Source organism: Passer domesticus, chromosome 7 (genome assembly GCF_036417665.1).
Source record: "Passer domesticus isolate bPasDom1 chromosome 7, bPasDom1.hap1, whole genome shotgun sequence".
NCBI lineage: Eukaryota > Metazoa > Chordata > Aves > Passeriformes > Passeridae > Passer > Passer domesticus.
Window position 1 is genome coordinate 9,668,802 of NC_087480.1, and position 26,806 is coordinate 9,695,607.

General features: G+C 38.3%; 1 protein-coding gene across 2 annotated transcripts in view; it reads right to left on the reverse strand.

Annotated features, from left to right (window-relative positions):
- THOC2 (THO complex subunit 2) overlaps nt 1–25,135 on the reverse strand; it is a 49,455-nt gene extending 24,320 nt beyond the window's left edge. Inside the window, exons 1-15 of one of the 2 annotated variants that reach the window (XM_064426796.1) lie at nt 24,941–25,135; nt 19,061–19,116; nt 17,838–17,929; nt 16,660–16,711; nt 14,530–14,600; nt 13,774–13,895; nt 12,881–13,014; nt 11,614–11,780; nt 10,838–10,930; nt 8,328–8,483; nt 5,259–5,431; nt 4,924–5,119; nt 2,451–2,492; nt 1,324–1,454; nt 1,136–1,237 (exon numbers count right to left, since the gene is read on the reverse strand). In XM_064426796.1, coding sequence (XP_064282866.1) covers nt 1,136–1,237; nt 1,324–1,454; nt 2,451–2,492; nt 4,924–5,119; nt 5,259–5,431; nt 8,328–8,483; nt 10,838–10,930; nt 11,614–11,780; nt 12,881–13,014; nt 13,774–13,895; nt 14,530–14,600; nt 16,660–16,711; nt 17,838–17,929; nt 19,061–19,116; nt 24,941–25,002 — 1,649 coding nt within the window. In that variant the 5' untranslated portion in view covers nt 25,003–25,135. The remainder of the gene's footprint in view (nt 1–1,135; nt 1,238–1,323; nt 1,455–2,450; nt 2,493–4,923; nt 5,120–5,258; nt 5,432–8,327; nt 8,484–10,837; nt 10,931–11,613; nt 11,781–12,880; nt 13,015–13,773; nt 13,896–14,529; nt 14,601–16,659; nt 16,712–17,837; nt 17,930–19,060; nt 19,117–24,940) is intronic. The other variant, XM_064426795.1, reaches the window with a different exon arrangement.
- Nucleotides 25,136–26,806: the final 1,671 nt, after the last annotated feature.

Consider the following 26,806-nt stretch of genomic DNA (forward strand, 5'->3'; position numbering starts at 1 on the left):
CATCTCTGTAAGTCTCAGAGACTAGGTTCTCACTAGCAAATGCGTTTTCAAGACACCTCAGCATAGGAATGCTAATCTGTTGAGAACTGGAAATAGAGAAATGCTCCAAGATGCAGACAGTACAACCAGCCCAGTAGTCCCTCTGTTACTGTGGACCATATTCTAGCTTCAACTTTGAACATTTTGCTTTCCAAAGTAGTCAGTGAATCCTGCAGCATATACACCAAAGTACCATGTAATGCTGTTAGTTGCTGCTGGAAATTTAACTTAGCCACAGACCAGTCATTTCTTGTTGCATTCAGCTCATTGAAAAACAGTATTTCTTTCTTTGTGTTACAGTTCCACAGCATTTCCTACTGAAGATTTGAGTTCAGCCTGAAACCTGCAGTTGACAGTAAATTATACACACAGTGACCTTGAACAACTGACAGCTCTGTGGTTCACCTGCACAACCGAAATCCACTGTACAGGGGAAGGGGGGAAAGGTTTATGGGGTATGCAGCAAATCAGAAGGGAATCAAAACAGTTGTTGCTAGCTTTCACAGCTCTGAGTGCAAAGTTTTACCCAGAAACAGTTAGTTCAGCCTATATGGAAGGGTTCTGATTATCCACATTGTAACACTACATCATTTGCGTTTGGCAAATTGAGAACCTAATTCCCTGACAATGACATCAAATGTGAGGTAAATCTGGCATTGCAGTGAGCCCACTTGAGGGTGAGAACAAATCATTCTGTTCAACTCACTGCCATACATTCAAATCTACAGAGATCATTACAAGATTCTTGAGACTCTTTGGAAGAGAGTCTGCACACCTAGAGGAAATATGTAGCACGTGTACATTTCATAAGCAAAGCAATTTATCAAAAACCTTACCCATGGAAAAGGCTTTAAGTCATTTAATGGGGCATTTTTCAGAGATTATATACACTTATTGGTAACAAATTTGTCTTTATACTTGCTTATTTGATGGTTTTTAACTACAATACATTAAATGCTTTATAAACAAGGACTATTTGGGAAATTATTAAGTCATTAGACAGGGAATGTATTTGTCAAGCTTTTTTTTTCTCCAGATGGTGATATGCAATACACTGTACTACAGTTTATAATTACTTATGGAAGAGACTACTTACTTCATGATGTATTTGGCTCGATCTATGGTTTGAGCTTTAACTTTCACAAGCAGTGGGTGACTATTGTATGTTTCATTCTTCCACTGCCCATAGAGACGGTACCTGGAAAAGTTATACAGGAAAATGAATTTCAGAACTGACAATTCAGCAGCCCATTCCAAAGGATGGAAACAAATCATTCAACTCACCGGTACTGGTATGGAAAGGTTTTGAACATTCCCCATAATTCCTCAGACATGCATGCATTGCAGTCCATCAAGGAAAGAGATGGAAGCAAGACTTGATCAGTAATACTCAACAAACAGCTGAACAGGGTTTCCTGGGATAAAGACAAAACCCAAGGTAACTATCAGCAAGTGCCTCAAAAGCAGTGTTATACATGCAGTGCGCAGATGCACAAATGGAAAATTTGATTAAAAAAACCCAAATACACCATATGATCAAGACTTCCAGAACAAAAATCTAAATAGGACCTAGAAATATTTCCCAACAAAAATAATCTAGTAAAGAATAGGACTATGGATAAAACATTGACAGTATCTGCCTATGTAAGATACTAGAACAAAGCTGCTGAAATCTTCTGCAGGTTGCACTCATTTTTGAATCAAACGTACCATTAAAAAATGGATATTGTGTGGACTTGCATGAAGTGCAACACAGGAAAAAATTCATTTCGGCAACTGCTTTCAATGTATTGAGGTATTCCTCATCTTTACTTCTATTTTCAAAATTTCAGATAAAAGCCCAAAAGCGTTATACATATTTGTAAGACACATTTCCAATTTCCGTGTTTTCAGTATTCTATCCTTACCTTTTCTTAAACATTTCTCTTTTCCACTGAGCTATTTTTGAATAACTATAGCAGCAATGAAAAACAACCAAAACAAAACACAAAACCCAGAAGGGATTTTTTTCTGCAATGATTCAGGAAATCAGGATAAGTGAGAAAGGAACAAGTAACAATGAAAACTGCAGAAACCTCATATTGAAAACCCACTTGCTGGTTTAAAAAAAACAAACACTAGTTTTCGTACATTAGATTTCTACTGAACACTTGGATTTCATTGTGAACAATACTGATAAATTAGAAAATTTTGAAATAAATAAATTAAGCAATTAAAAAAAGAATCATCGTAGGAATAAACACCTCTTCTACTTCCAATTTGTCTTTTCTCTATGCTTTTCCCCACCTTTAACTGTATTTGTAGAATAAATAGCTGGAGGATTTCCAGCTGATTCCAAGCAAATAAGAAGTAAAATGCACATTTGGTCACCATTACAATCTTGCATAAAAACACCTTCCTCCAAAACTCACCATTTTCTCTTTATCTTCCTGTTTGCTTCCATCAGACTGAAACTATAACAAAGACAACCATGTTAATATAACAGTTACAGTTTCAAAAAAGGGCTATCTCAGCAAAAGCATAAACCTGAAGGGCCAAGCATCTCTTAAATGTTTAATTTGCCATATCTGTCAGCATTAACATATTTTTAAACAGCAATTCAAATGCATGGATGAAACACATTCCTTACGTATAGAGGGGCTTTGTACAATTTTGTCCAAAAAGAAGTGACAGCTAGAGCTACAAGGAAACTTGCTATTACATATGAAATATTGAATTTTCTTACTGGAGAGGAAAAAAATTGCCTAAGCATTCACCTTCTACCTAAAAAATCTGAGGACTTCCATTGCAGTTACCAACAGCCATAGATTATTTCCCCCATCTTTCTCTCACAGTAAGACCCTCTAAAGCTTTTAGTCTTTGTTATTAAATTACTTTTTCTCTCTGCTTGCTCCACTCACCATGAAAAGCATATTAAGCTATCACACCAGTAAGGGCACAATTATTTTAAAGGTACACTTTAGCATGAAAGCTGCAGTGCAATGTTAGTAGTCTAACTTTTTAACTACTGTATGGGTTAACTTAGAGTCAAATTACCTTCAGTTACAAGTATTTCTACTGCGTGTTAAATGTAATTTCACAACTAGAACATGCTGATGGCAACAATGCATTAAAAATAACTTTCCCTATGTTACCTTAACCACTCTGTCACTGACGAATTTCTTCACAGTTCCAACCTAAAGCAAATAGCTAAAATGTTGCTCATTCTTGTCAGAAAAAATACATTTACCTGTTACATAAGTATATTTACAGTAAACCTGCACCAGAGATTCCTATAACCATGTAATCTCCATTCCAGTGTACATATCCTTAGAAACAGAGCTTTCTCACAAACCTTCAATATTTCAATTACAAAGTAATCCTAATAGTCTGCTGACAGCAATAAAATGCATTAGTCCCTTAAATTGTAATTTCCAACTTAATCCCACTGTCAGTGCAAAACAGCTATCACTGAAGTGGTATCAGTCTTCTCACTGGCCAGCAAGAAATGAGCATGCCATGAAATTAAAGTATTTACCACTGGGAAATCTTACCATTCTGGATGAGAAAATGCTAAGAAATTACACAGAGATATGGAGGTAGGGAAATAGTTGAAGTTTCTCTCATTTTACTACAAAGACTACATGGAATCGAAAGTTACTGTAGGTCTCTAACCCTATCACTGCATCTTGGAACCTAACAAGAATAAATTCTCCTGACAAAATCTGCTATTTTGAACAAAAAGGTATTCAATCCCAAGAACTGTGTTAGCTCTGCATCATCAGGTAGAGCTGGACATGGAAGCCTCCCCACAGGCAGTACATATGAGTAGTCAAATACCTGTTAGTTGCAGTTGAAATAAAAATACTTTTAAGAATACAAAAGCCACAAAACTGAAAACTTCCCCTCAAGTACCACTTAGATCAATCAACCTTCTCCAATTTTCTGTCATAACTTAAAATAAAACACTGGGCAACAAAACCCATGTTTTTTAAGTTTTGAGGAGATGGACTGGTTGTTCATTGATAATAATGCTAATTTTAAAATTATTTATTCCAAAGTTTCTCTGAGCTGCTGTTTAAAAAAAAAAAATTGAACCCTCTATTGTTGATTTGAGAATAAACCAGAAACTGACAAGGTAAATTGCCAGAAAAGCAGCAAAGCAAATCATTAGCCTCAATCTGAACTACCGAGTACATTTAAAGGGAGTTCAGAATATAAATTCAACTTTCTGCCTTCTAAAACAGGTCATACTGCCAATCCTTCAACAGACACATGGTCAAAAGACAATAACCCATCTCAAGGGATCAAGGAATTTCTGAAGTTGGCAACTTGAAGTGACTTCCACATCAAACTCATCCTTAGCAGCATATAAAGATTTGTCACTGACACAAGATCAATACCAGCAGCATTTTAACTAGGTAGAACAGGGGAGAAAACCATGAAGTAAAAGGACGCAACATCCCCTGTTACTCAAGTAACCTGAACAGCTGGAACAGAAAGCTGAGATTATTTTTACTGCACATGTATTACGTTATCAATCCTTGCTGACTACATTGTTGCTGTAATAATGTAGATGACTTCCAGACAGTCAGTACCATACATCTACTGGGTTTTTTAATTATACACACAGATAATATTTTTAAATATGAATACCATAACAGAAAATTAGATATCACTAAATATCTGTGGTTATAAATCTGAAGTGCCTTAAGTTGTTCATAAAGATGCTTACAGATCATAAAATTGATCAAAAATTAAAATAAGATTCTCCAAGTTTGTCCTTAGTCAAGATGTTCTTCTGTTTCAGCATTTGAGTATCACACAATTAGCAAGACAAGCATTTTCTGACACCAGAGTAATTGGTATTTTTCACATTTTTACCAGCTGTTACGTCATACCAACCTCTTTCATAAATGCTTTTCCAAGGCGCACTACTTTTGCAAATAAAATGGGATCGTGGGACAGATGAGGACCAAGGTAACAAAGCATGTTGAACACTTCCTTTCTCAATTCCTCAAAGCTCTCTGCTTGTTTTGGTGCTCTCTTGTTTGGCAAAGAGGAAATTGGTGACCCTTTAGCTCCTTTAGGTACACCAACTCTGAAAAATAAATGCACAGCATTCCACATGAAACAGAAAACCTTAGACATGTATTTATAATTAGGCTTATCAGTGAATTCATGCTGTGAAGACACTGCTTTTCCCCTGGGTAGCAGCAGAATCGTGGCTGTCACTTTACCTGCGGTACAGAGGCTCGATTGTCACGTGCACGAGCTGGCAAAGCGCGATCGCGATCGGCTTGTGCGAAGTGGAGTAAAACGGAGGCATCTGATCCATAATGCTTTGTGCATGGTGCCAATCACCAATTTTTAATAAGGCTTCCAATAAGCCAAGTTTTTGATTATCAGGAGGCTGCAAGATAATAAAGAATAAGTGTGTTCATAAAGTCTTCTTAATGCTTCTCCTTAAGCAGCTGCAATCCACAGCTAGAGAAAACAGCCTTGTATATCAACCGTGTAATAAAAACATATGCAAAACAAAACTTAGCTAGACATTTAGACAGTAAGCAAACATCAAAAGAAGTTATAAACCAATCCATGTAAAAGTAACATCTGGATCAAAGAAAAAGTTTATAAGTGTCTGGGGTTTTTTAAAGTTGTCTGATGTATGTCAGATCACGTATTTTTTTCACACTGTCACAATCTATTCCAGTTTATTTCCTTACAGGACATTTTAAGAACAATGCAAGCATTTGAGAATCCTTTATGCTGTCTGTTTTTCTGGGTTTAAGACCACAAACTTCTCTTGCAAAAGCAGATTAGAATTTTAAAAAAGCTAAGCCACACTCAAACCCTTTCTCTATCCTAGTGTGCCTGTGTAAGTTTCACATTAGCATCTATTCTAGCAGACTCTAGACTTAAGTGCAAGTCAGTCTACACAAAGTTTTTCCAAAATTCCCTTTGTAATACAGGCATAGGAGGAAACAGGACTCAAAATTAAGGTCATGCCTTAAAGCACTATTTCAGGGGCATGGTATTGATATATTTTATTGTTATAAATTGGTTTCCCTGGCTCCTAAGGTAAAAGTCTATTCATAAGTGACTAGCAGGAAGGAAAAGTAGCTGTAAGAAACTACAAGCCCAAGATGATGTTTACACCCAGGGAAGGAAGATTGCAAGTCTAGTACAAAATGTTTTCATTATTTTAAAGCAAAATATAATTTTATTTAAACCACACAAGCAGAGAAGGTCGACTGACAAGAACAATAATTACTTACAAAACAGACACTCACAAAACCACAGGATTGGTTTTAGTGAGGTTTTTCCCCCCCTTTTAAAACTTTAACACTGGCAAATATTTTTCTGATAGTTTTGAAAAGAGAAACCAGCATAGCACAGGGTAACATGCACAGGAAAGCTCCACAGCAAAACCAAGTCAGGTCTCTATCCACGCTGAACTTGGGGAGCTCACACACTGCTTGACTTTTGGGTAAGCAAGTTCTGCCATGAGCTGTCCAAAAGCCAAGACATGTCTGGCACAGAGGGGTCAGTCTGGAGCTGCTGTCAAACCCATTCCTGCTGCCCACACTGACCTGTCCTACCACACAGTTATGGCAAATGCACCTTAAAAGGCAAAAGCAGGCAGCACATTTGTCAAGCCTAAATTACTAATATTAGAGTCATGAGATAATAATGAATTTTAACCACACAAAATAAGCACGTTGTGGATCTAGAAATGAGTCAGGTCAATACTTTTTAAACACTGCTTTCCTTATGCAGGCATTTATTCCATGATACTGTATCAAAAATAGCACATTAAATGATGTGCTGGATACAATGTGCCTAAACTTAGGCTGACAACACCTTTCACATGTAGTTACTCCCCTAGCTGCTATCAAGTGCATAGCTAAGCACATACAGAAATACTTTTAACACAGAAACAAGCTTTTTAATTGCATAATAGTGTGTGCAGTCACAGAAATTGGTTTCTGTTAAGTACAGCTCTTAATTTTCCCATCACACAGGCACAGATTTTGTCATTTTAATCCTTCAGAAAAATGCTGCAGTTTCTGCTAAAGCTTAAAATTCCCTAGTTCTTAATTCTAAAGCTTAGTCATGAAAGCTTTCTTAATTCCTCTGACATTACTTGCAATTCATACACTACCCATGTCCCATCAAGAGTTTATTTTTCCATCAGAAGAGGGTGACAAGCACACTTCAGAAAATTCTGGGCAGCCCCATCTGACAGCAGGGAAGCTGGGCCAAAGCAATGTGGGGTAAGCAAAAGGGAGGGGATCAGAAATTGAAAGTGAGTGAAAGAAACAGGCAGCAGCTGTGGCTGCAGCTGAGAGGCAGAGGGCAGTGACTGCATCAGGTGCCTGAGGGAAGAAAATGGAATTAGATTTTTCAAGCCAGGAAAGAAAAATGAAAAGAGAAAGGAAGGTCAGAGATTAACAGAATCAAAGTGGTGTAGGAGAAGTAGGAATAGGTAGACAAAGCAGATTGATAAGGAACACAGCAGGATACAGAAATTCAAGAACAGAAACCACCAAGACTGATTGATCCCTCCCCCCACTCCAGCTTAAAAATGCATATATCAAGCATTTCTTTTTTCCCTTTTTTTTTTGTTTTAAATAAGGTGTTTAAGAAGTACTTAAGCACTCAAATGAAGATTACAACAGAACGGCGTCTAACAGATCAAATAATTTTATTTCTAAAATAAGGCTTGGACACATGAGATCAAATCAGACCTAGGGCAATATGAACCTGATTTAGCAGGAACTTAAATGAGAGTATAAATTTATATACATGGAGATACAGACTTAAAAGAAAGCACAGTGAGCAATTGCAAGTAGAAATCCTCAGTTATAAGTTTTTTCTACAATGCAGGATAATTATGCCAACATTCCTAAGTCTGGCAATTCTTTATGTCCCAATTCTTGATTGAGAGAACTAACATCCTTATTTTTATGAAATCAACTCAAATTATACTATCGTGGATCCTAGAAGTGCAGCTGTAAAAGGCTGTGAAGTGTATAAATGCTGGGGCATACTTAGTGGAGCCGATACAAAAAAAGGGAAGAAAGAAATCAATTAGCCACTGAACCAAGAATATTTTATATACAGAAATCCAGAACAAACCCCAAACCATGCATTTTTGCACATTCCATACAACAGAAGTGTGGCTGGAAGACAAATACAAGCCATTCAAGAAGCACCTGTTTTTCAAATAAATGTAAGCATGTTTTTATAACAATTGTTTTGTTTAATGTAATTCAAACAATTCTACTGAAAAGAAAGCTACACACCTTTTCTGTTTTCTCCTCCTCTTTTTCCTTTTCTTTCTCCTTTTCCTCAGTCTTTTCAGATGACAAGACGACCATGGTAAGTTTTCTGACAATTTGTTTAGCTTCCACTATCTCTCGCTTGTGCTCCTCAATGATGGCATTATCCCCTGGCAGAAGCTGAAAAAACAGAACATTATATCTCAAAATTGAAGTGACTAACTCCTACTGTGGATCACCTGAGCTTGGATAAGAATTTTGGCCTTTCTTGTTACTAATGTCACAGTGTTTCAGGGTACCAGTTTCTTTCCCTTGCTGCCATCACCCCGAACTGGGAATTACACTAATAGCAAACCATTCTGATATCAAGGACTCGTGAGAAATAACACCACTCCAGTTCTCCATAACCACTTGTTGTCTGAGCCCCCCTGCCCTCCAATTTACCATCCAGCTATAGCTTTATGGCAACAATTACACACATACTCCATGATAACATTAACACAACTCAGTGCCTTTAATTCAAGTGAATATTCAAAATATTGCTCATCTAAAGGGAAGAAAAATTTAATCACCAAAGAAAACCAGGTAACCTACTCAGCCACACACTTCCATTGCACCTTTATTTTAAAGAAATAACATTTAAAGCTTACCTAATTGTTTATTTATGGGCAATGTGGGTTAAACACATGTAACATCTGTTCTTCAAAAACCATCTTAGATAAAGTACCTAGTATATAAAAAACCTCAGCATAGTCTTGTACTTAAGAATAACCAGGGTGAGGAATATAAACCTACACTCAGAGATTAAAAGATACAAGTTGTGAGACAGAAGAAAAACTTTTTCTGACAAAGCAAAACTTCAACTTAGCTCCTGAAACCAAGATGACATTTTCCCTGCAAGCAAGTAATCAATTTACTGCAGAGTCATGACCTCTTTGATGCACTCACCTTTTCTTCTAATGGTTTTAACAAGAGATTTTTATTCATTTTTCTTTGCCCAAACTGATCATTGAAGGGGGAAAGAATTCTTCCATTTCACAGAAATTTGGGGAAGAACAAATCCCACTTGGAGAGGTAAAAGGTTTAAGGAGGTGCATTTTTCTCATTTGAAAACACAGGAAAACTACTAAGCTGCACCAAGAAGCAGCTAGTGTGGAATTTCAATGGGCAAATTGTATCTTCAGGATGCCATTCATTCTATATGGCTGTGGGTATACACACACTAATTGAGAACAGTTTTTACAGGCTTGGAAGTGCAGAGGTGGGGAGAACATTCTCAATATGAGTGATAATCCTGGCAGTGCTCTCCTATGGGAGCCACACAATGAACACCCCTCCAAACTCAACATCTACATGCTAATTATTTGATAGAAACTTCCATAACAAGTTAAATTAAGCCTGAACTGAAAAGATATTTTAAAAAAATATACCATCTCAAACATGCAGAGACAGAGACTGCAGAGAGATCCTGGAATGAGACTGAGAATCACCACCAGGCAGGTGAACAGTGCAAATGCCTGCAGGGACCCTCGAGCCTGAGGCTGGAATAAGACATGCCCATACCTGCACAAGTCTGAGCTGAGATTGCACACGCAACTGTAACCCCAAGTCTCAGCATGTTTTGTAAGCTTACAAACATTCTCTTAAAAACAAGCTTTATCACCACACATTCCTCACTCCACACCAATTATCTGAGACATGCACTCCTACTCTTGCTCCACCCAACACATTTTCAGCCAACATACTCCTATGAAGCCAGAGACAGTTATTGGCAAGTCAATATTGATGAGATTGTGACTGCCTCACAAATTAATGGCAGGACTACATTCCAAACCTTCCACAGATATAACTACAACTCTTTCCTTGATTTCAGTGCAAGAGTTCAATCTTAAATTACTTAAGACTATCCACGGATATTCTGAAATTAAAAATTCTTGTATAATGTAAAACTAATTTGATAACTACAACATTCTGTTAACCATTCATCAAACTGGAATGTTGATTTATAAGAGAATAAGTCTCTGATTATATCTGAACATGAAGGTCCATTTCCTTCCTTCAACCTAACAAATGGCCAGAATTCTTGTAGAGAATGAGAGGTCTATTCAGGAACCTGCAAGCATTTAAAAAAAAACAACTGTACTATTAAACTAAAACAATGTTTGGAGCTGATTGTCCTACCACTTTTCTCAAAAACTGATCTTGTAACACAAAACTTGATGGGTCTAATTCCTAAGGAAGGTCACTTAGGCATTTACCTCCAACTTCCTACTCTGCCAGAAGGTAGACAATCTGGAGGATGTTACACAGATAATTCAAATAAAATTTACCAGCATTTATGTGTGCTTATTTGAATATGTGGCATAAAGAAAGCACTGAAAATTTTAAGAGTCACTAAGTATTGTACACCTACAGGTATTACACAGAATACAATGAACTTGAAAATTTAGAAATGGGATAAAGTATCTGATTTTCTTTTTTTAAAATGTCCTCAGCTTTGGCTGAGGTACTAGCAGAGTAGTACTGTCACTTACATGAACGTAAAGATCTTCCAAATCAATGAGATTGTGTTGCAAAAGGACAGCAGCAACTCTGTATAAGGAGGAAGGCGTCTCACCACTGGGATCCTAAAATGGACAACAGCAAAGTTTAAGAAAAAATAATCAAAGCACAGCAGAAGGCTATAAAACAGGAACCGCTCAATTTCTGTTCAGATGAAACATTAACCCACAGTTCTCCTTGTTACCATATCATTTAACAGCTATTACTTCCAAGTCACTAGACTTTACTGTAATACACATTCAGTATTTTCAGAAACAAAAACTTTATCTTCACACTCTATGGTTCTTGTATGCAATTCCTAACTATGCATTAAAAAAAAACCCCTTGAGTATTTTATCAAATATCAACCATGACTCCCCTGCAAACATGCTCCTCACTCCTGGGGATAAGTCTTGTTTATAATGCACAGTCCCTTTGTTCATGCCAGTCCTTACATAACTCTACAAGTTCAAGTGGAAGGTACCAAGATTGTTTTCAGCTCTTTTAAGAGAACATTAATCATTCTCCTGTAAAATACAGTAAGAGACTCCCACTCAAATAATGAAGTTATTGGTTTTAATGCCAGAATTTTACAACTTAAAAACTAATTTCTATGTGTAAAAAAAACCATCAAAAAAAGCAAATCAAACAAAAAAACCACAAAAAAAGACAAAACAAAAAAACAAACAACTGCAGAAAATCTGTTATTACTGACTGCAGTGCAACCACCAATCACAAAACCCAAGAATTAATAATGGAAATGCATTACCTGATAAAATTTGAATTTGAACCCAAGGATATGGCATAGAGTTTGAGGTTCACACATGTACATGTAAGATTCTATCAGTGGTACAAAGAAATCATCATACTCAGGCCTGCACTCATAGACTTCTAGGATGATATCCAAAACTCTGTTAGGATCAAGATTGAAACATCCTAGTGGAGAAGGACAGAGCAGAAAACCTTAATTTTCATCCTCATACAGTTTCCAAAACACTAATGCATTAACTGTTAAAATTAATTCTTTTCAGTTAAACTTGAACCTGATTTACCAGTACCAAAATAATCTGGATCATCTATAAATACAGTACTGTTCATTTTGATTTGTCAGATACTGAACTACACAAAAGTACTAAACAGGAATTCCAACCCAGATTACAGCAAAAGTAGAATTAACAACTTAAAGGGAACATTTACAGTTAAAAACCTGATCTCACCAAGACCACAGGGGCAGCAAAAGGCATGGGCTGCTGCTGCTTCTTCTCTCGGGCAGCCGCACATACTCATTCAGTCACACAAATCAGCCAGCCAGTAATTATTTTACAACCAAAAAGCTGTTCTGGTTTTAGCTAGACCCTGATCCTCCTGGTGGTCCTGCCCTGTCAATTCAGCATTATTGCCAGCAGAAGAGAGAGAAGTTTCTTTATCATAAGGGGAGCACATTTTTTTTTTTAATAAAATGGCAGCGTAGCCTTTTGCCCATTATTACACTGGCACCATATGAGACAGGCACTGGTGCAAACATCAATATATTGTAAAGAATTCTTTATTCAAAAAGAAAGTGTAAAACAAGGATAATTACAGGTATTTCCTATTTTTAACATTCTCCACTTTGTGAGATGCTCATCATGACTCAACTTAGAAATATGGAAAAATCACTAAAGGAACTAGACAAAGGAAGAACATTTACTACTTCTCATTTCTCTTCACAAGGAATCACTCATTCAGTATCTTCAAGAATAAAAGAATGTTCATGCATTGAACTGATACATTCAATGGCAAAAAGCATTACTTTGTTATGCTCCAATCTGTCTGACAAGCATGTCTTCAAAAGATGTTAAAATCACAGCATGCATATCTAAGGCTACACCATAAATTCAGTATTTAAGTATACCTACACAACATTCCAAAAATTAATTTTTCCACAGAAATGGGAACTTCAAGATACCATAATTCTATCCAAGCTGATCTACTTTCTGTAGTCATAAGATCATACAGGAAAACCAATGCTCATATTCTTTCAATAAATTCCTTACCTATTAAAGATTTGATATTTTCAAGGATTAAATCACTAGTGATATTTCCAGATAAGTCTTGACCCAATTCTGCAATAAGCTTTGCATAACCTTCATTCTCTTCTCTTAGTAAATTAAACTTCTGTTGCTTATAACTGCAAATAAAGAGAAATCAAATACTGTTGTGTAACATGCATCCAGTGAAGCTTACTTATGCTCTTAGCAAGTTGTTATACAAAATGCTAATTTTGAACACATTTTTAAGAACTTGTTATTAACCTGAGCTGTGGCAAAAACTATTAAATGCAGTATATGAATACCTGTAATGTAGCACACTTTCTCCAAACAAATCCAGCTTTTATTTCAAATGCAGACAATTAAAAAGATTAGACTCACACTTAACAGGAAAGCTTGTTCTACACACTACTCTGGAGAACTGCTCTGTGGCAGTCCATGCTTAAAAATCTATTCTTGTTTCCTGTGATGTTCTTTGACACTGAAACATGGGATGCAGAGACAGAAACCAAACATATACCAAAAAAACATAACCCATGTTGCCCAAACTAAAATGTTTGCCTAGTTATGAAAATAAAACCTATTCTTAACTAATGCAAGAGCAATAATTACTTTAGCTATACTTTGTAAATTAACACATCACAAATAAATATTAATTAATCTTCATATATGGAATCCCTGTAGCAAAAGCCATAGCTAATGTGAGAAAGATTTTATACTCTTCTTCAAGAGTTTGAAAACTAAGGGCTAACAAAATTCTTTTGTCAATGGTAAATTCAAGTGCAACAAAATGTATTTCCCAAAGAAAACAGAGTACTTGGTAGAAAACATTGTTACTAGACTAATCATCACTGCCCCTCCCCACCCACTCCCCAAACAACCCTTGCCCCAAAACTTACAATAGTTTTGTCTTTATTTTAACAGATTTTTGATTGAACTGTTGAGACTGCTTGATGAGTCCCAATGACTCCAGTGTCTCTGGATCTAAACGCTCCTTTAGCACAGTGTCAGATACAAGATACTAAAAAACACCAAAAACACACACCAGATTTGTCAATTACAAAGACCTAGAAACCACACAATTACTGCTTTATGCTACATGTGCTTTCTGACTACAACAGAAAAAAAAATTGCATTTTGCTTCAAGCACAGAAGCAGACAAAACTGACACACTATTAACTGAAACTGGAATTTTACAGTGGTACATTTTATATACAAGAGCACCCTGAAAGCCCTAGAGTCTAATTGCCGGTTACATTTCATAGTACCCAGGGACATTACTACCAAGAACTGCATATTTACAAAGCGTGTTCTTTATTTTTTAAGAAGTCTTATTTTCATATGCTGACCTTTCCTACAAATCAAGGATATCCTATGCATTTAGGAATGCTACTTCTAAACACAAGAGGAGGTTACATTAAGAAGTGCAACTCAAGACATACTTCAGAAGCAAAATTTCTGGTAAACTTGCAGGTGGAAAAATTTAAGTCCTCTCAAAACTCTTTAAAGAACTCAAGAGGGAGCTTTAGAGATGAATTTTTAAATTATTTGGGCGTTTGGAAAACACTCTTACAGTCTTTTCTGGAGAAAAATAAAATCAAGCTTCAACACCCTTATTTTCCTTGTCAAATTTTGACATGCAATTTGTAACTTACCAAACAGGCCAATACCAGTTGTGTAAAGTGATCCCTCTTATTTTTTTCTTCTAAACAACTTGTTTCAATATCTACAAAAGAAGATGGGGGGGGCGGGGAAAAGCAATTTTTACTTGTGAAATTTTGGGAGTTTCTTCTTTTAGTAACTTTTCTGATAAACACTAATGATAGCACAAGGCAAAGGAACTTATTGATAGCATGGCAGTTTCTTACCACCCACTCGTCCCCCATGGGGTTCACCTAATATTCTGATGACAATTCTCACACATCCACAAGTCTCATGAAAAGGTAAAAGAGAAACCAGAGGAATGCTGTAATAATTTTCTTGCCATTCTCTTTGTTGCAATAATGTTTACAGCAAGCATTAAAGATCAATAATAAGCACAAAATCAGAAATATGAACCAGTGAAGAGAACTGCATGACCTGGCCTTAAGGCAATGTTCTAATCTTTTTCCCAGAGGCTTCAGAGAACTACCATTTACTGTCTGTCTGCAGCCTCTCACCAGCTGTGGTTCTGTATTACCATTAATGTCTTCTGGATTGTCAACTACTGAAAGCAACTACTCACTCCTATGGGAAGGCAGGCCATGGAACACTGGCCAGGGAAGCAAACCTAATAAAGCAGTTTTAAAAAAGTACATCATTACAGGAAGTGAGGAGCTGCACAAGGAGTAGAAAACTCTGTAAGACAACGCAAGAGAGAGCTTGCAATAAACAAACCAACAAAAAACCCACCACACATACCCACAGAGAAAACACCAGCAACAAACATGTCAGAAAGAAGACCCTAAAGAGACTGAAAAGCAGTGATTGTAGCAGGGTAGAAGTGGAGGCAACAGACCAGCCAGATCAGCCTGGACCTTAGCAGCCAAGACTCTCAGCCAAAGAACAAGCTGCACTAAAAAAATTTTCCAGTGTATGTGGATGAGTGGACAAATCAAAATTCTCATATATTGAAACACATACAGTTGGGGAAAAAAATCCTGATAGTAGCAAATACTGATTAGAGTAAAAAAGGGGTTAGAGGAAACAAGCAAGAAATTGTCAAATGTCCTTTGTCCCAAAGTTTGAAACCCAGCTCCTTAGCCACACTATTCTCTGCTAGTGAAAGCATGGCATTTGGCTACACACTAATTTAAAGGAGAGAGGGAAAAGAAAAATAAATAGAAAAAGGCAGACAGATACACTAGTTTCAGTTGTTCAAGAAGCAGCTAATTCAAGTCTTCTAATGCAGATTAAAAAAGAAAAGGACATCAATGTAATACTACATTATGAAAACTAGTTATTACAAAATGATGGCACAAGTACACAGAATGAAACAGTATGAATAGAAGTCAAAATTTATCCTTCAGATGTACACAGCCAAGGCTGCACATGCAAACTTAATGAGGTGCCTCTCTTCACAGGCAAGCACAGCACACAAGATGCCTCACTCCTCCAATACACACAACACACAGGATCTGTGATGAGCAGACCAGCAAAAGAATTTTGTGAAATTTGTTAAAAAACACAGACATGGAGCAAGACAGAAACTGCAGGCAGTTAAAGCTGGAAGACACGAGAGCAACAGCTTTGGATCAACATTACAACATAAAAATCCACAAGTTATCACCAGAATAAGACATGCACACCTTTAGAGCCTGCTCAGCTGGCAGATAGTGACTCAATGCCATTTGCCCTTACATTTCTGGACATTTAGCTCCATTTCACTAAGACTGACTGTACAGACAAAAATATTTACAGAACACATTCTGAGGAGAAAGGATCTACCTACCAGTAAGTCAACTTTTATTAAAAACACTTAAGAATGATAACATCACTAAGTCACTGATGCCATTAGCTAACATCCAACACTCTTACAAGCTAGCTCCTTTAACTATTCTTGGCAGATCAACTTCCACTGCCTTTAATAGGCAAACTTCTGGAAACTATAACAGAACAAAGCAGAATGAAAAGACATTAACAAGTGAAGTACAGATACACTGAGGAAGAATCAACACATGCTTTGTAAAGAGAAATCATGCTTTACAGATTTAATGGAATTTCCTGAAGAAATCAACAAGCAGATACACAAAACATGAATTTCTCCAAATCTGTTGCAATGATGAAAGGAAGGGACCCCAACTCACCTAGTATGCAGAATACATCAGCTAGGATAGAAGGCATGTCTTCTCGGAATTCCTAAGAAACAAGATCCCATTTAATGAACACAAATTCCAATATGCAAGTTTAGAAAATGTTTGCATTATATAACATAATGCTTCATCATAAAGTTCAGATCACTTAGTAATGCATATTATTTCTATTCTTAATAATTTCTATTAATAATGATGTTTAATTACTGACTAATACGTAATATAAGTGCTGTACTAATGTAGTGATACCCTGTAACCCTGAAATGTAATTTAAGAAATGTATTTTGTGACCAGGGACAAAACTCCCTGGATAGTCCCTCCACCTCTTTAACCCAAAGCTCTTTATCCCTGTGTGATGAGCAGGAGCCCAGAAAGTGACCTGCAGTTTCTCAGGCACCAAACAGATTATGACTTCCTACAGCAACCAAAGATCCAACATTTCTCATGCCACCCCAAGAGCAAGGTGCCCTACAGCCTTGCCTTCCCTCAACACCAATGCTCGAGTTCAAAAAACCCAAAAAGGTTACGCTAGATTATTGCAACACATTTTTCCTTAATGTTCCATAAACATCAAAACAGCAACTTAGCAAAAATAAGAAATCATTTCTAAAAGATTTTTAGTTTATTTTTCCTAATTCACTATCTTAAGAAATCGGTATTTGGTAAGCTTGGAAGTTTAGAGGAAATTACACTCTTGCTTATTTTCTCCACTTATTTAAAGTGCTTTAAGAAAAACCTTTTTCAAACAAAAAATAAGTCTAATGCATTATTTCAAGGGCCATCACAGAACTTGGACATCCCAACAGTAAAACGGAACACTGTCACACTGTTATAAAAACCAGAAGGTGGTATCACAGATGTGTTGCATGAGCAAGTGACATTTGTTTCTAGCATTTATTAACAAATTCAGTCTTCATGTGCCATTTAAAAGTGACTTAACTTTTAATTTATGCTGAAACATCTATTCCTCAGCATTAGAAAAGTAGAGGGAAAAAAATTAAACCTTGCCAGTCTACATATATATCAAATATATACAAATGAAGACTTTTACAAGAATGACTTTTTAGACATGTCAAAGAAAAATCTCTTGAATATTTTCCTGCTTGGATGTCATCTGGGCTTTTATAAGAAAGATTTTAGTAAGCATGCAAGTGTTACAAACATATACTTACTATGACATCACCAAGAACATTAGAAGCTTGATCATGCTTTAAGTTTCCTCTGACAACGTGGTACGCAAGCTCATACAAAGCCTGCTGAATATCTGTGGAAAGACAAGAGATGACTAAGGAACACATTAGCTAATCCTTTGCCTGTTAAAACAATGTTTACAGTAATGCTGCAGACAAGTAAAGGGGATATGCTCCCCTTACCAATAAAGGGGATTACTTTGTTATTGCTAATAGATTAAAATTGATCATCACAATCTAAGACTTCACACAGGCATAAAGTGAGTGATGATCCACTTTCTCTGGAGAGCCCATGGAGTAACAGTAAAATGGGAAGAAAAATTACCATCCTGCATACAGTAACTGAGTCTTGATAGTTGGCTTAACAAAGACACCTTTACCTTCTAATTCACATCAATATCATACTATACACACATAGAAAACATTACAGTACTTTCCTACTCATGTCTCATCACAGATACGCTCTCAAAAACCATTTCTCTAGAAGAAAGTAAAATTTAAATGGAGAAAAAAATTCTTGATAAGGATTATTTCTTCATTTTTCTAAGGAAAGTCTCCTATAACTCAAGAACAACTAAACAGAGGTATTCCAGCTGAGAAAAACCTTACAAAATGTAAACATGCTGGTTGTAAAATCAGCTGTGAGAAACCTGTAAGGTTCTTAAATAATACACAAAAATGTTGTGTTTTTACTATATGAATAATAACAAAACCCCATGCTTTCGCCTTGCACTTTTACCACATGGTCTGCTCAATAAACTGTATTCAATAACAAGTTATACAGATCTTAATGCCTTAAATCATGCAGTCAGTAATGTGGTGACTACAGACCACTGTGGGTCAATTAAAACAATTCACTTTTCACATAGACAGGGTAATTTCACACTTGCATACCTTAGGGTTCATATATTTAACTTTTAAAATAAAATCTAGTTTTATGTTGAGTTTGCAAAATGGAATTCCATTTTCTACAGCACAGATCAAACACTGCTGCCATGACCCACTACAAAAAAAACCCCAAAACCCAGATATCTGAAGCAGTCCTGGTAGTGGATGTTTGTGTTTGTAGTATTCACCTTTAGCACACACTAATGGTCACCACACACGAACATTCCAAGCACATACCAAGCAAGGGTACCATAATCAACTGTTTCCAGGCTTGTTTTCTGTTTAACTAAAACCAACAGACAAACCACACAACTTACCTCTGAAACCCACATCATGATTTTTGTTTTCACTGAGAGCACGACACAGCTGCACACTAAAATAAAACAAATGTTTAAAAAAATCATTAGATTTTGAATCATTAAGATACAAATGTTTTGGGGTTTTGTTTTCATTGATACTTTGGCTAAAACAGGTTCTGATTTGGGCAGTTTAAATGGATGATGACATTTTAATTTCTCCAAAGTAAACCCTAATTCAGAGAACTTATAGCAAAGAAACACAAGATTCCCAGTAGATCTCTTACACATATAAATATTCTTCCTAACATTATATACCTCCTGGAGAAAAGTAAGAATATGAGGGAATGTGGAAGCATGGAAGTCCTAGCAAAAGCCTACTGTCATTATCCAATGAGGAAATGCTTCTCATAGAATTACTATAACTATGGTTATAGTTTGTAAAAAACTGCTTGTAAAAAACTTTTAACATTAAAATATGTGCATGATTTCCTCATGCAATGCTTCACCAAGAGTAAGACACAATTTTTCTTTATTCTAGTCCCTAAAAAAATCCACTCTAGGAAGCAAAAACCTGTCACATTGCATTGTCACTGGCTGCTTGCAGGGCTCCCTCAACCAAACACCATATGCAAAAAGCACTCCAAGTACTGTGCAGACTGTTACACGGGATAAATTAATAGTCCTCTGTGTTAGAAAATAAATGCTGAAAGAGCAGGATTCTTCACTATCCTGACAGCTTAGAAATGGACATGATTCCAAGACATAAGGATTTTCCCTCTTCTCTACCACTACTGACACCCCAGCAAGAGGTTTCAAATGCAGTTTCATATTTAAAAGTGACAGTATTTAAGAAAGGTAGTGATTTATCTTTACCATAACAGACACCAGGGAATATTTTAAGAACTTTTGTTACATTTGCACATTTTCAACCAAAAGTTCACATATTTTGCAAAGTATCTTTCATGTGCAGAAACTGAGGAGGGTATCAGAGCTATGTCTCAGTCCTACATAAGATGGCAAGACTACAGTTTGCTGTGGGAGCCATTTTAAGCTGTCTCAAATAAAGCAGATATGTGCAATTGTTACAGAGGCTTATCATGAAAAATAACAGTAAAAAATAGTTCTGTAGCAATCCATTACTCATTCTATTTGCATCCTATATAGATTATCACTTCTCTAGCAGGACTAAACAGCTGTTCCAGCAATCAAAGGATTATAATTAGCAAATATAAGGTATACAAACCATTCAGACAACTGGAAACTGGGGAGTTTCACACAAAAATCAGCAGAAACATAGAACCTCGGCAAAAAACAAAGGTATGGCTAAGATGTATATTGCATATATGTATATTCTCTTCAATGCTATTGAAGAGAATGCAATATATTTGGAAATAACCAGAACAGAGACAGCAAAACAGGTATTTTATTTTTCATTAATGGTAAGCAAACATTTTCTTAAAGAATAGATTTTTTTTGTCCCAGCTGTCCCCAAAGACTGTATCAATTCAATAAAAATCAATTTTCCTAAATTTTAATTACTTCCTCATAAAGAAGGTACCCTATAAGCACTCATTTTTAAATTCTCTATACAAGTAACAGTAAATTGAAACATCAGACACCAAAAAAAAAAAAAAAATTCTGAGACACAACTTTGTCCCCTATGTCCTAAGATGTTATTCTCAATCAGGTTACAAGAGCAACAATCCTGTCTGCTTGGACTGACGAGGTCTTTTAAGTACATCTTGATACAAAATCAGAGTTTCAACCCCTTCTCATTCCCCTTCCAGCAGTATCAAAATAGTATTAACAACACCACATTACTTTAAGACACGAATCTGCTTGATCAATATAGTAAAGAACTCTAAGATGATCTGCAAAACAACATACTTAATATTTGCAATTAGAACACCCTGAATTATTAAACTGGAGAAAAAAAAAGGAAGGCCAAAGTATTTTTTTATGATTCTCTTATTTTTCAGAGGCATTCTCTCAAAGCAAGACCACCTTTCCTGTAGGTGCTGCCAGGCAGTACAGCTGCACTGATTTAATGGTTTGTTGCTGCAGAAATGGGACATTGAGGAACGCTTCCTCCCTTCTCAGCAGCAGTTTCAGCCCTTCCATCAGTGCCATCAGTGCAACCGACAAACCTGGCAGAACACTGGTCAAAACCCAAGTCTTCAGCCACTTCTGCAAGTCGAAGCATTTACCAGAAGGCCACAGAGGCACCCTGGTGACTGAAGCCAAGGCAGAAGCCCTCCTTTCCAGTAATAACAAACTGAATTTTAGTTCACCTAGTCTCAGCTGAGTGCATGAAATTAAAATCAAAACAGTTGCACCTTCACCAGACACAATCTGGTAAGTGTTCATTTGACCTATCACTCTGACCTGGCAGCTCATTGCTGCAAGCTTAGGATGGAAAACTTCCCTGCTCTACTAAAACCTATATCTCTTCATCTGAAAGTAAAACTGTCAAAAATGTTTTTAAAAAAACACACAGAATCACTTTTGAAAACCACAGATTCAAAATTAAATTTATTTTGGACTACGCTGGGATAGATTTGCTTCGAACACAAATTCTGAAGCAGTGTGAAGAAGTCTGCAGGGCAGAGGCAGCACCGGAACTGAGAGCTCCCAACTCACACACCACACAAGGTCCCACAACCTCCATTTCCCTCCCACGCAGGGATTAAAGCAGTAATTATCACAAAGTGCATGTGCCTGCTAGCATTTAAGTGTATGCATAACTCAACTGGTGCAGGTAGCTCTTCAGCTGAGATAAAGCACAATCAATTGCATTTTGCAGTCAGGATGGCACAACTGCACCAAACTCTCTCGATGGTTCTCTGCATGAGCAATGTTACAGTGTTGGGTTAAAGTAACAAATGAGCTGGAAGTGCCCCAAAGATCGAGTCTCAAAATTTCATATTCACAGAATGTTAAGCTTCTTCAGTTTATCTTGAGGCTTAACACATTGCATGAATTACCAGGCAGGTACTTTACTAAAGCCATCCATCCACACTAAAGGCTCCTTGAGGTGCTGAGTCTCCCCCAGGACAAGGGAAGGCACCAGTTACTGTGTGTGTTATAAATGTCCATGTGGGCTGCAGTCACGGAGCAGCATCTTGCTGTGGAAAACACAATTTTCCTACAAAGACAGCACACACAAGCAGCTCTACAAGGAGTCCAGACTGAGCAGCATAAGTAGTCACATTTGCACACCAGTATCTGCTAGTGATAATAATAATAATAAATGAACATAATTTAGTAAAGTGTACTTAGATAGAGAAGGATGATTTGAACACAAAAGTGACGTGTAAGACAACCACATCCTGACCAGTGCAGTTCTGGCAACTCCATACACTTGAAGCTACCATGTTTATGTATTTTTATTAGATACTATTACACATCAGTAGCTTGATTAATTAAATTCAAAGCTTGTACAGTTTTGACTAATGTCTCTGAACAATGTCTTAGAAACAAATGGTCACCACTGCATTACTAATTAACATTATGACACTCTTAAGATGTACAAAATCCTTACCTTCTGATTTCTGGATAGCACTGTTAAATCATGACAAGTTGATCACACAATCAAAAATATCACACCATTCAAAAAAAAAAAAAAAAAAAAAAACCAAAACAAACAAACCAAAAACAAATCAACAAAAAAACCCAGAGCAATAATCTTAAGCATCCATTAATAATCCCAGTAGATGCTGAAATGCCAAATTAAAACAAACCATTTTCTTCTCTCAATATAGCTTCATGTTCCCCCAAAACATAGAAATGTGTTTTCATTTAGGTAACTATTACTGCCAAAATACTACTTCAACTGATCGAGGCAGATCATGTAAGCCATTTCATGCTCCAGCAGTAAATATTTTTTTCCATAAGAACTAATCTTTTCTAGTAATTATGAAGGGTTTTTATTCCCTTAAAATGCCTACCAAAAACCTTCTAAATTTTTGTAATTCTTCTATTTGCTAGTAATGTCAGTTTTGCCATCCTGCAGCATCCATCCCCTTCCCATTTTTCTAACATCATTATAATGACTTGTCCTCACTTTGAACCACAAAGACTGAGAGTGAACTTAGGCCTAGACCTAATTTTTATTCTTGGGCATACTGGTATTAGACAAATAATTCAATAAAAAAGTAGTGTTATTGAATTTATTTCCTTTTTACTTTAATGCTTAAAAACATTTCATGGGTTTCATTCTGAAATGATAGCTCTGTTTTCCTCCAGTTAGTCAGGAGATAGAAAGTTTTGGAAAAAGAAACAAAGAGTTACGTACTGAAGACTCTCCCAATAAAGTTGGCTTCCTAAAAAGTTCTCTAAATATTGTCTACAGGTATACACCTTAGATTCTAGAAAATAAGTTCATGCATATTCCTCAAATTTATAAAGCTACCACTGCAAAACCTGACAGCTGTTATCCAGACACAAGTAAATTTCTTTTAAAACAGATGGCCTCATCTGCAAACTGCTCTTTAAGTCACGCCTGAACATCATCTTAGCAGTCTTCCAAATGAAGTGCAAGTACCACAAATGCAGGAATCCAGCTAATCATTTTGTTTTATTGGTCCCATGGCGGATGAACACTTTCTTCCCATCCTGTTTGAGAAGTACTGCTCTGAGGGGAGAGAAGAACCCTCGAAGGTTTTATCATGGTCAAAAGCCATGTAAGCTGCATCTTCCAAAGCTCAGAGTGCTGAGAACCCAGAGAACACAGGGCAGTGCCATTACGTGGGCAGCGAGGAAATGTCTGTTCTGCAAACTCCACACGGCCTCTCAACGTGTTCAGCTTGTGTATTAACACAAAAATGGTTCCACCATAATTCAAACCAAAAATTATACAGCCATAAAGGGGGCCCCCTTCACTACAAAATGGTGGCTCTGGAAATAACAGTGTTTTGTGCAGGGATTCTCTACATTCTCTAATCCCCAAGCCACTGTCATTTCCCTCATGCACAAGGAAGATTCATTGCCAAAGCTGCACAACCTTTCAGAAAACACGAACAAAAGAAAGTAATAAAATGAGTGACTATCAAGAAGTGTTTCTCTAAGTGATCCTTGCAACATCCATACTTAAATCTCCAAAATTTTAAATTTTGTTGTTATTTACAACAAAAACCAAAAGCACGTGGAAGAATTAAAATACGAGCACATAAAAAAATACAGTTAGTGCAGAGAACACCCCTGTTTAAACTGACAGAAAAACGAAATGACCCAACTGGTGAAGCCCCCCTTGAAGAGCTGTACTCCTGAAACACAACATTTAGTGAAGCTGCCACATCAAGATGGCTTAAAACAGACACGGGCCCAGGATGGAAAGCTCCTGACACACCTGGATTAATTTGAGCGGTTGCCACCAGTCCCCTCCGTGCACAAAGGTTACTTTGTGGGATAGAACAAGCGTGACTACCTGACCATATTTTGCCTGGGTCACACAATACGGGGCCAGTCCTATCAGAGTCGGTTAAATGGGGGAACGGGGGCTGGGGCCTCTGCCACAAAGGTCACTACCGTAGAGCCGGCGGCACAGGAACGCTGCAGGGTCCGTATTGCCACGGGGGCCGGCTGAAGACGAGCCCGACCCCCGACAAACCGGGCCCAGAGGCTGGAAGGGGGCGCTCGGGGCGCCGGGGAAGCCGGGCCCAGCTCCGGCGGCCGAGCGGCGGCGGAGGGCGGCCGCAGCCGGCCGAACCGGACGGGAGGGCGGCCCGGGCCCTCCTCCCGACCACGGCTTCGACCCCACGCCCCGCAGCAAGGACGGAGCCCCGACTGACGCCGTCCCCGCCGCCCCAGCCTCCCCCGGCTGCCGAGGCCCGGGCGCCCGCGCCTCCCTCCCGCAGGCCGCAGCGCCCATCCCTCCCCACGGCGAGGCCCCGCACTCACAACTCGCTCTTGCCGCCTTTCTCCCAGTTCTTTATCCACTCGGCCGGGAGCAGCGCCGCCATTTTCCCCGTGCAGCGCCGAGGGCCCGGATGGAGCAGCGGCGGCGCCGGGTCAGAGGGGACGGACGGGCCGCGAGAAACCGCGGGACGCGGCCGCGCCGTGCGGGGAGGCGGCGGGGCGGACTGCGCCTGCGCGCGGGGGCCGCGGGGCGGTGCCACAGCCGCGCGTGCGCGTTAGAACGGCGGGGCGGGGCGCCTCGCGCGCGTGCGCGCTGGAATCCCGGGGGCGTAGGGCGCCGTGCGCGCGCGTTAGAGCCGTGTGGTGCTGTGTGTGTGCGCGGGTGCGCTAGAGCTGTGTGGTGCTGTGTGTGTGCGTGTGCGCGTGTATGTGTGCGCGTGTGCGTTTGTGTGTGTGTGTGTGTGTATGTATGTGCGCGCGTGTGCGCGCGCGCGTTCGAGTCTTGTGTTGCTGTGTGCGCGCGCGCGCGTTAGAGCCGTGTGGTGCTGTGTGCGCGCGCGGGCGTTAGTAGCGCGTGTGCGCATGCGCGCTGCGGTCGCGGGGCGGCGCGCGTGTACGTGAGGCGCCGCCAGCCCCTCGGGCGGCGGAGGGGCGAGAGCGGTAAATCGTTTCAATAAATAACCTGTTAAAAAGGGATTTGTGTAAAACTTCCTGTGACACATCTAAATGGTCGTTCCGATACGAGTACTTAGGACGCACAGTTGTGTGGATGTCGTATTCCGCGTGTCACCCCTCATGACTATTTTGTTACATGTCGCTTGTCTCCATTAAGTTTCCACAAGTTGTTCTGTGTTCCCTTCAGTTGCTAATTGCGATATTAGGGTTAAAATACTCCATTTGGTCGGGTAGCGCGTGTTTTTAGTCCTTCCAGACATTTCTCTTTCAAGTCAGCTACGTTCTCAGTCTCATTCACACTGCCTCCTCTGCAGCAGTGTAAGTTGTTAAACAAATACGATGAAACTTCAGAAAACAGGGAAATTGAAATAAAATCTAAAGGTGAGGCCTCAGTGCCCCTGTGCCCGTGTTGGTGCCAGCACTGCTGTGCTCGCTGCCCTGTGCTCTGTTCTCTGCACTGAAGTGAAACGTGCAGCCTGCACGTTTTATATATATATATATATATATATATATATATATATATATATATATGTATCAGTGTAACAGCTTTCCACTCACAAAATAGCTCAGAAAGTCTAGCATTTCAGCAAATCTACATAACTGCCTGAGAGAGGGAATAGTGTTGTTTCAGTCATTCTCGGGCAGTTCCTGCGAGCTGTATGTCGTGCTGAGTGCTGCTGTTCTTGGGCTCTGTGAGCAGCACCTACTTCAAGGGGATCCCTTACAGCCCCTAAACTCTGCACTAACACAAGGAGTAAAGGAGGCAGATTCTCTGCTTCTCATATTTTAAATTAGATACAGACCGCATTCCAGGCATACCATATGCAGTGTGATACACTCAGTTTACAAATGCCTAATCTATTTATGATAGGTTATTTTAAAAAGAAAAATTCAATAAATATATTTAAAACATATGTGTGGATGATAAGAGGCACAGAATTGCAGGCCTAAGGAATAACGTGAGAGGGTGTTATAAGCAAATGCAATAATTCTATTTAGAAGATCAGCCTAAGAGTCACACAAACAGAAAACAAGAATCTAGCAAAACATACTAGGTGCAAGGAACAGCTATGTAAGGTCTGAATGTAAAAATGTGAGATTTTGCCTTCATGATGAGGATAAAGAGATAGTTATGGAGAAATGCAGTAGAATAAAGCCATCAGGTCCTTGCAGGACCAACAGGTTAAATGCCAAGTTTACTTAAGGAATCTAAACCACTCATTTCTTGAAGTG